The following is a 10880-nucleotide window of genomic DNA, read 5'->3' as shown; positions in this document are numbered from 1 at the left end:
CTCCCCGTGAGCGTCGATAAGGTGCCATTCCCTGGCTCGCCAGGAGAAGGCGGTACTGCGAGCGGACTAATTGCCATCTTTTTCAATCTGTACGGGGGAAAAAGCGTTGCCCCCTCGCGCAAGGTGTGGGGTTTTCTCCAGGTGCTCGGGTTTTCTCCCCACGTTGTATAATAAAAACAATAAGATCGCGACGTTTCGATCGCCACACAAGCAATCGTCTTCAGGTGGGAGAGAGAAGAATCGGTTTGACCCTTTCTGGCAATGACACAGGTGTTCAGATATTTTTGGTTCTTTCGGTAAAGTGACTTTACCGAAAGAACCAAGAATATGAATCCCTGCTGTCACGGAAGCTTTAAATCAAAATTCAAGGTGTTAAGATGTTAAAACACCAAACTGAAACCTTTTACAATGACTCGTATCTGCATCGTGTCTGCATTGGCCACGTATATCTGTGGTTAATGCAGACACGATTCCTTGCAAAAGGTTTCAGCTTGGTGTTTTAACACCTTAACACACCTGTGTTATTGCCAGAAAGTGTAAAACCTATTCTTATATTTTGATCATGGTCAAGGGAGGTCCCATGATGTATTGACTTTGTTGTTGTTGTCCTTTGGGTCTTTCGGTAAATATTCTTAGGTTTTGTCGGTAAAGTCACGTAGGTCAAAAAATAATCACTTGATACAGCTATCGTGCTGTGACGGTTCCACCTGAAGACGGAAGCTTGTGTTGCCTCCGAAACGTCGTGATTTTTTTTATTTTACTTTTATTAATTTACATTTTTTACCTACGTGACTTTACCGAAAAAAACGTAAGAATATGAATATTTGCAGTCACGAAAGCTTCAAATCTAGAATCTTTCGGTAAAGTCACGTAGATAGGTTCAAATTAATACAACTAAAATTAACAAAAAACTACGACGTTTCGATCACAACACAAGCGATCGTCTTCCCGATGAAGATCGCTTGTCGTGCTGCTTGGCGAGTACCCCACGACGACACGCGAGGGGGTGGTGTGATTAACACCACGTCCGGCCGCCTTTGTCTCCCCAGTTAAGGCATAGTCGACCTAGGGGAGACCCAGGACTCCCCCAAATGCTATTGGGGTCGGAGCACTGCGCTATCTCTCTCCAATCCACACTCCACAAACACACAGCCCACACACACGGCCCACACACACATGAAGGCCGGCACGGCACACGAGGGGGTGGGTGGCCAGCACCATGCCCGACCGCCTTTGTCTCCCTAGTGGCAATGTTTACACACCTCATTTGAGGCTGAGCCGACCTAGGGGAGGCCCGGGACCTGTTCAGATAATCGTCACCGGTGTTGGCCGTGAGCGGGAATCAAACCCGAGTCGCCAGGTTCTTAGCGTAGCTAACCACTACACTACCGCTCCCCACACCCACTACAAAGATCAAAGATCCCCCATATAGCCTGAACAGACTGTAGGGGCAAGTGCTGTTAGCGAGCACCTATGAAGGCCGGAACGGTACACGAGGGGGTGGGTGGCCAACACCACGCCCGGCCGCCTTTGTCTCCCTAGCGGCGATGTTTACACACCGCACCAGGTACTCATTTGAGGCTGAGTCGACCTAGGGGAGGCCCGGGACCGGTTCAGATAATCGTCACTGATGTTGGCCGTGAGCGGGAATCAAACTCGTGTCGCCGGGTTCATAGCGCAGCGCGCTAACCGCTACACCATCTCTCCCCACTACATACACGCACACACACGCACGCTACAACGCACACGCACGCTACAACACACACGCACACGCCAACACACACGCACACTCCAATACACACGCACACACGCACACTCCCATACACACGCACACACACACTCCAACACACACGCACACACACACGCACACTCCAATACACACGCACACACGAACGCACGCTACAACACACACGCACACGCCAACACACACGCACACTCCAATACACACGCACACTCCAATACACACGCACACACACACTCCAACACACACGCACACACACACGCACACTCCAATACACACGCACACACGAACGCACGCTACAACACACGCACGCACGTGGCCGCTGCAATAATCCGGGGCAGGTGGTCACCTGGCGTGGCCTCTGTTGAGTCTCAGGGACGACAAAAAAAAAAGATCAAGAGAGCAGCAGCAGCAGCAGGAGGAAGAGCGGTGGGAGAGGCGGGGCGCTCGTTAGATGGCTGGGTGGGGGAGGTGTGGTAGAGACGCGCCACGGTAGCGAGATGTTAACTACCTCGCCTGGTATGCAGGAGGTGGTGGGTTCGATCCTGATCCTCAACGCCTGCTGTCTATTTGGAGTTTGCGAAGCGCTTGCTCGTCACCGTGGCGAACACCACCACCACGTGACTTTTCTTTCGTGTTGTGCGCGGTGCATTTAGCGCCACAGCGCGTGGATTCATAGCGTGTATTTCTGTTGCTGGTGACTTTGTGTATTTCACATCGGAATCGCCTCCAGTGCTGTTGCTGCTGGCGGCAATAAAAGTTGTTTAAAAGTCAAAATTCTCTCTCTCGCTCTCCCCGTGGTGGTCGCGTGGATTGTTCTCCGGGCATCTCCGGGTAGATTCGCTCCGCATTCAGAATCGACGTGCGCTCAGAGCACGTGTCTGCTCGACATTTCCGCGTGATGACGCTAGGCCTCCTCGCTGAGCTATCATTAGCGATGGGCCCAGGTCGCTTCTGGAACAGAGCTCAAGCACGGCAGCGGGGGCCCCTCACCTGGTGCGAATTAAAATCACGAGAGAAGAAATGTTTCTACTTCGAGTACCGTCACCGCTGGAGAGACGCGAGTGAGGGCGGGCGGAGAGGGAGGGAGGATGTGAAGGTGTGTGGGGGTGGTGTGGGGTGGGGGCTGGGGTGGGGTGGGGGGTGGGGGTGGTGTGGGGTGGGGGCTGGGGTGGGGTGGGGGGTGGGGGTGGTGTGGGGTGGGGGCTGGGGTGGGGTGGGGGGTGGGGGTGGTGTGGGGTGGGGGCTGGGGTGGGGTGGGGGGGTGGGGGTGGTGTGGGGTGGGGGCTGGGGTGGGGTGGGGGTGGTGTGGGGTGGGGGCTGGGGTGGGGTGGGGGGGTGGGGGTGGTGTGGGGTGGGGGCTGGGGTGGGGTGGGGGGTAGGGGTGGTGTGGGGTGGGGGCTGGCGTGGGGTGGGGGGGCTGATGTGGGGTGTGGGGTGGGGTGGGGGCTGGCGTGGGTGGTGTGGGGGGGGTGGTGTGGGTGGGTGGTGTGGGGTGGGGTGGGGGCTGGCGTGGGTGGTGTGGGTGGTGTGGATGGGGTGGAGGGTGGTGTGGTGTGGATGGTGTGGGGTGGGTGGTGTGGGGTGGGGGTTGTCTGGGTTGGGGGGTGGTGTAGGTGGGGTTGGTGGTGTAGGTGAGGTGGGGGGTGGTGTGGGTGGGGTGGGGGGTGTGGGTGGTGGGGGTGGGGTGGGGGGCGAGTCAGTCAGGAGAGGAATGGGGAGACGGAACGGACTGGCCCCAGGCTGGTTCGAGAGCGTCCCGCGCTAGAGTGGACAGGAGGCGTCCTGTCGCCTCGGCACACACACAGCCTACACACACACACAACCTACACACACACACACAGCCTACACACACACACAGCCTACACACACACAGCCTACACACACACAGCCTACACACACACAGCCTACACACACACAGCCTACACACACACACAGCCTACACACACACACACACAGCCTACAAACACACACACAGCCTACACACACACAGCCTACACACACACAGCCTACACACACACAGCCTACACACACACACAGCCTACACACACACAGCCTACACACACACACAGCCTACACACACAGCCTACACACACACAGCCTACACACACACAGCCTACACACACAGCCTACACACACACACACACAGCCTACACACACACAGCCTACACACACACAGCCTACACACACACACACAGCCTACACACACACAGCCTACACACACACAGCCTACACACACACACACAGCCTACACACACACAGCCTACACACACAGCCTACACACACATAGCCTACACACACACAGCCTACACACACACACAGTCTACACACACACAGCCTACACACACAAATCCTACACACACACACACACAGCCTACACACACACACAGCCTACACACACACACAGCCTACACACACACAGCCTACACAAACACACAGCCTACACACACACAGCCTACACACAGCCTACACACACACAGCCTACACACACACAGCCTACACACACAGCCTACACACACAGCCTACACACACACAGCCTACACACACACAGCCTCCTACACACACACAGCCTACACACACACACACAGCCTACAACAACACAGCCTACAACAACACAGCCTACACACACAGCCTACACACACACAGCCTACACACACACAGCCTACACACACACACAGCCTACACACACACAGCCTACACACACACACAACCTACACACACACACACAGCCTACACACAGCCTACACACACACTCAGCCTACACACACACACAGCCTACACACACACAGCCTACACACACACAGCCTACACACACACAGCCTACACACACACAGCCTACACACACACACACAGCCTACACACACACAGCCTACACACACACAGCCTACACACACACAGCCTACACACACACTCAGCCTACACACACACAGCCTCCTACACACACACAGCCTACACACACACACACAGCCTACAACAACACAGCCTACACACACAGCCTACACACACACAGCCTACACACACACAGCCTACACACACACACAGCCTACACACACACAGCCTACACACACACAACCTACACACACACACACAGCCTACACACAGCCTACACACACACTCAGCCTACACACACACAGCCTACACACACACAGCCTACACACACACAGCCTACACACACACAGCCTACACACACACAGCCTACACACACACACACAGCCTACACACACACAGCCTACACACACACAGCCTACACACACACTCAGCCTACACACACATAGCCTACACACACACACAGCCTACACACACACAACCTACACACACAGCCTACACACACACACACACAGCCTACACACACACACACAGCCTACACACACACAGCCTACACACACACAGCCTACACACACACAGCCTACACACACACAGCCTACACACACAGCCTACACACAGCCTACACACACACAGTCTACAGTCCACACGCACGCGCGCATCATCGGCGCGTATGGTCGTCTGGGCCTCCCCTAGGTCGACTCAGCCTCAAATGAGTACCTGGTGCGATGTGTAAACATCGCCGCTAGGAAGACAAATGCAGCCGGGCGTGGTGCTGGCCACCCACCCCCTCGTGTGCCGTGCCGGCCTTCATAGCTGCTCGCTAACAGCACTTGCCCCAACAGTGTGTTAAGGCTACACGGGCGATCTCTGTGTATGGAGTGTGCGTGTCGAACTTCTTTCGCACCGTACTTAGCCAACCGTGCTAGTGGGAGGTCGGCTCAGCCTTAACTGTGTGCCTGTTGCGATGCGTAAACATCGATAGTGGGGGAACAGGTCCACGCGCCATCTCCGTCGTGCACGCTGGCCAATTGCGGCTTGCCCCAGCAGCGAGTGTTGACTAAACAGGGGATTTAACACGTAGGAGGAGGAGGCTTTCGCGACCAATATCATCAATAATACAGAGGGTGTTTTTTTTTTTGGGGGGGGGGGAGGGGGTGAGATCGCGTGAATATGAATGTGTCGTTAAACCCGCCACCATCCGACGCAGCCAATTGGTAAGGTTTGTCACGTAAACAGAACATGGACAGCGACATTTGGCTGTCCGCCTGATGATGCTGGTTGTAACTACTGGCGAAACGTCGAACTCAAGATTGTAAAATGTTGTGGATGTGTTCTCCAACACAAGTGACGAATTGGCATCTTCTGTTTACGTGGCAAACCTCACTAATTGGCTGTGTCGGGTGGCGGCGGGTTTCACGACATATTTATAGTTACGCGATCGAACCCAAAAAAACCCAGAATCCTGCATTATACAGGGATCTTTGTCTTGTTACACACAAACCACACACTTAGAAACAGACACATATCCCCCCGTGTCGCATTAACAGACTGTTGGGGCAAGTGCTGTAGGCGAGCACCTATGAAGGTCGGCACGGCACACGAGGGGGTGGGTGGCCAGCAACCACGCCCGGCCGCCTTTGTCTCCCTAGCGGCGATGTTTACACATCGTACCAGGTACTCATTTGAGGCTGAGTCGACCTACGATCGCTTCAGATAATGGTCACCGGCGTTGGCCACGAGCGCGAATCCAACTCATGTGACCGAGTTCATAGCTCATGCAGTGTCGCTCACCACTTGACCCACCGCTCCCCGCACACACACACACAGGCCATTCACACAACCGCCACACCCTCGCTCAAGTGACACCCCACCGCTCCCCTGCCTCCCTCCCTCCACCCCCCTCTCCCCCATCATTCTCTCTCTCGTCTCAAGCAACGAGTGACAAAACTAAAAGAAAAAAACCACCCCCACTGTCCAAATTGCTACCCACAGGCTGTTCGGTCCCACGTGGTCAGGTGACAGCTTTGGGGAAAAATATTCCCCATTCCTCTCTGGGTGCCCGCAGCGACTCAGTCAACTTTGTAGATTCTCTTCATTGGCTCGAGGAAATCGCGTCTCGTGTGTTCAAGATTTCTCTCCAACCTTCCCCACCCCGACCTCCTCCTCCTCCTCCCCACCTTTCTTTCTCTAGTCCTCTCGTTCTATCACTGCCCCTTCGCCAAAGGCGATCGCAGTTAGCAGCTGATTCGGGGTTAGAAGCTGACTCGACATTTATTGGGGAGAAGGGGGGGGGCGGTGTTTTTATTTTGTTTAACTTACTGCAAACACGTGTAGAGGTAGCGGCGTTGCGATAGATAACCCAACGGGGTTAAACATTATTAGAACAAATTTAAGCACCGTTTCTCTCGCGTTATACACATAGTTATAATAATATAGACAGCAAATTGGAAGCAATACACCGTGAACGCATTAAGCCCATAATACATTAGGGGATATCTATAATTACGCGGAAAGAGACTCGAGTTGTAAGGACTAAACAGCGAGACACGTTGAAAGAATTACGCAGATAAACGTGGCACGCACTCTCCGTATAACGAGATTCATTATGCGCGAGTCGCTAAATTTGCCACAAACGAGCGTGGGTCGCGTCAAGAAACCTCCTCCTCAACAACAACAACAACCACAACAACAACAATCACCACCACCACTGTCGCCTTCGTCACCACCACCATCGTCAGTGTCACCATCGTCAGTGTCACCATCGTCGACTCAGGGAGACAGCGCCGAGGAGCTGAGAAAGCTTCTGCAGGTACGTGTGTGTACGTGTGTGTGTGTACGCATGTGTGTGTACGCATGTGTGTGTACGCATGTGTGTGTGTGCATGTGTGTGTGTACGTGTGTGTGTGTACGCATGTGTGTGTGTGCATGTGTGTGTGTACGTGTGTGTGTGTACGCATGTGTGTGTGTGCATGTGTGTGTGTACGCATGTGTGTGTCGCATGTGTGTGTGCGCATGTGTGTGTGCGCATGTGTGTGTACGCATGTGTGTGTGTACGTGTGTGTGTGTACGTGTGTGTGTGTACGCATGTGTGTGTACGCATGTGTGTGTGCGCATGTGTGTGTGTGCATGTGTGTGTGTACGCATGTGTGTGTACGCATGTGTGTGTGCGCATGTGTGTGTGTATGCATGTGTGTGGACGCATGTGTGTACGAATGTGTGTGTACGCATGTGCGTGTGTGTGTACGCATGTGTGTGCACGCATGTGTGTGTGTGCATGTGTGTGTGTGTGTGTACGCATGTGCGTTGTGTGTACGCATGTGTGTGTACGCATGTGTGTACGAATGTGTGTGTGTATGCACGTGTGTGTGTACGCATGTGTGTGTACGCATGTGTGTGTACGCATGATCGTTGTGTGTACGCATGTGTGTGTACGCATGTTCGTTGTGTGTACGCATGTTCGTTGTGTGTACGCATGTGTGTGTACGTACGCATGTTGAACTTCTTTCGCACCGTACGTAGCCAACCGTGCTAATCGGAGGTGCGGGAAACAACACCAGCAACAAAACCAACAACAACACAACACCACCAACAGCACCAACAACAAAACAACACATAAAAAAAACACCAACAACACAAAGGGCATAACGGGATTGTGTGCGTCGATTCAATGCCCGACGATGAATCAATGCGTCTAATTTTTTTTGTAAACGGGGAGCGGTGGCGCAACGGTGAGCACGCTGCGCTTCCACTGCAACGCGGCCATACCTGAGTTCGCATCCCAGGCCGGCCGCGGTTGAACATCAGCCAGTGACGACGCTGTCGATCTGATCGGGATGCTCGGAGCCACCTTGATAGTATGGTCAAACAAGTCACGCGATGGACACGGCGCGGGGAGGCGTTCACCCAGCAGTGGATTGGCATTGGTGTCGGCATCGGTATTGACAATACAACAGCATCGATTGGCACGGCTCACGATCCACTCGCGCGTCATCCCTCCTTTGACTCCCATTCCATCGCTCGTCTCGACACCGCGACGATGGAGCGGACGGTGCAGGGTTGTTGTTGTGGCGTTAAATGCTTTGGTATAAGCAGTGAATAGAGCCTGGCTCACGCTGCTGCTGCTGCTGATGATGATGATGGCTAACGACACAACCACCGAGTAGTGTGTGTATGCGTGTGTTATAACGTATGCAAATGGTATGCAAATGAGATGATAATGTTTACGATGAGACCGATGGAGGGAACCAAAATGCACTCGCACGAGACAACGGGAGGGGGCCGGGGTGGGGTGAGCCGGGGGGGGGGGTGCAGACACCGATAGACGACACGAACGAGACGGTGTTAACGAGATAACAATTGATCATCCTGTCCTTCAAGTCATATTGCGGCGATCGAATCGCCCGCGGCGTTCGAATGCAGCGTGCCCCTGCAGTGCAGCGTCGTTGTCAGACGCCATCATCGCCGTCGAGTCGGATAAACTCCGGTTCGGCACGGTTGGCCACGTACGTACGGTGCGAAAAAAGTTCAACGCAAAAGACACGTCAGCTGCCGTGGCCACCGACGAAAGCGCCAATGTTGTTGTCATCCGCGGTGTCTGTCGACCACACCCGGTGCCTGCGTCGCGCATGGGAATCGTGTTTTCAGGAGTGCGATGCTGTGGCTGGCCACGATAAGAGGGCTTCGACAGAGAGAGGGAGAGAATTCGCGTCGTGTCCGCTGTCCCTCCTCCTGCTCTTTCGCTGAAGGAGCGCAGGCCACAGTGGGGTCACGGTGCGGTCCGCACTGTGGGTTGTATGGCCGCAGTTGCACTGCCGTGGTTTGTCTCTCATGTATTTATCTGCATCGCTATGCGACCCTGTGTATGTCTGGGTGTCTCTTTGGGTCGACTACGCATCGATATGGGTCTCTATGAGTTCTCTTTAGGGTCTGTGTGTTATAACTGGCGCGTGTCGCGTTATAACGGGCGCGTCCTGCGTTGCGTGGAAGGTGTTCCTTAATGGAAGAACCGCGTTATAGCGAAAATGCGTTGTGTGAACACGCGTTAAGCGAGTACTTACCGGAGTCCGCGTCCTTCCATACATAGAGATCAATAGACATGCATAGAGACCCATAGAAACTCATACAGACCCATAAAATCATATAGAGATACATTAAAGACACGCCACAGTCGTGTGCTGGTGACCATGCAACCCAAACTATGGACCACAGAGTGAAACCCATACAGACCCATAGAGATACATAGATACCCATAGAGATACATAGATAGTCTGTGGATCTCGATGTGGGTGTTGGGATCTCTATGTCATCTCTACGTATGTCTGTGGGTCTGTGCGAGTCTGGATCTCAGTGTGTATCGATGTGTCCCTGTGTACCTGTACGTACGTGCCTGGCTATGTATTACGACTGTTGCGTATGTATTTGATGTGTTTGTGGTTTGTGCGCGTGTAGTTGTCCGTACTTTGTGGTCTGAGTGTTTTGCGCGTCTCAGTGTGCACGGCACGTACTCTACGTTTGTGTTTGTGTGCACGTGAGTTACTGTACGCGTGTGCATCGGCCAGTCATCGCAGTCAGTCAACCCGTGGCACCCTGGGTCTGGGCGTTCGACACTTCACGCGGCTGTAACGTGCACCTAGCCTGGTACAAGCGCCGTGGTGGCGTCACCGCCACTATAGTAGCGAATGCCGGTGGTTGTTGTTGTTGTTGTTACGGTGACCCGAGTTCGAATCTCGCTCAGGACCAAATAGCAGTGAGGAATATCTGAGTCAAGTCCTGTGCCTCCCTTGGGTCGACTCAGCATTAAACCGAGTACCCGGTGCGGTGCGATAAAAAGAAAAACATCGACGCGTGTGTGTCGTTGTTGGGTGCTCGCCAAACAGCAACTCGCCCCCCGGCAGTCTCTGTTTGGAGGCCACAGGGGATGATCTTGATGTGTGTCTACGCATCGGCTTGAGAGGAGAAAGGTACATCATCGGTATGTCATCATCGATGCCGATGCTGATGGTGGTACTGATGATGATGATGTGTGTGTGTGCTTACATTTGGCCGTATCCTTCGTTGAACCAATTAACGAAGCGACTGAATGAGTAACCTTCGAAGCTTTGTCGAATAGCCTTGACGGGAAGGTAGGCAACTACACGCAGGCAGGCAGGTAGGTACGGGTAGACAGGTAGGTAGGTACGGGCAGGCAGGTAGGTAGGTAAGCAGGTACACAGGCAGGCAGGTAGGTACACACAGGCAGGTAGGTAAGCAGGTACACAGGCAGGGAGGTAGGTACACACAGGCAGGGAGGTACAGGTAGGTAGGTAAGCAGGTA

General features: G+C 53.8%; 1 protein-coding gene across 1 annotated transcript in view; it reads left to right on the top strand.

Annotated features, from left to right (window-relative positions):
- Nucleotides 1-6569: 6569 nt before the first annotated feature.
- Nucleotides 6570-10880, top strand: part of LOC144731754 (transcription factor AP-2-beta-like) — a 93264-nt gene continuing 88953 nt past the window's right edge. The window contains exon 1 of the mRNA XM_078612975.1: nucleotides 6570-7376. Coding sequence (XP_078469101.1) covers nucleotides 7173-7376 — 204 coding nt within the window. The 5' untranslated portion in view covers nucleotides 6570-7172. The remainder of the gene's footprint in view (nucleotides 7377-10880) is intronic.

This window comes from Lampetra planeri, chromosome 2 (genome assembly GCF_965212315.1).
Source record: "Lampetra planeri chromosome 2, kcLamPlan1.2.h2, whole genome shotgun sequence".
NCBI classification, from domain to species: domain Eukaryota; kingdom Metazoa; phylum Chordata; class Hyperoartia; order Petromyzontiformes; family Petromyzontidae; genus Lampetra; species Lampetra planeri.
Note: the sequence above shows the minus strand (reverse complement) of the source record. Positions and strands in the feature narration are given on the sequence as shown.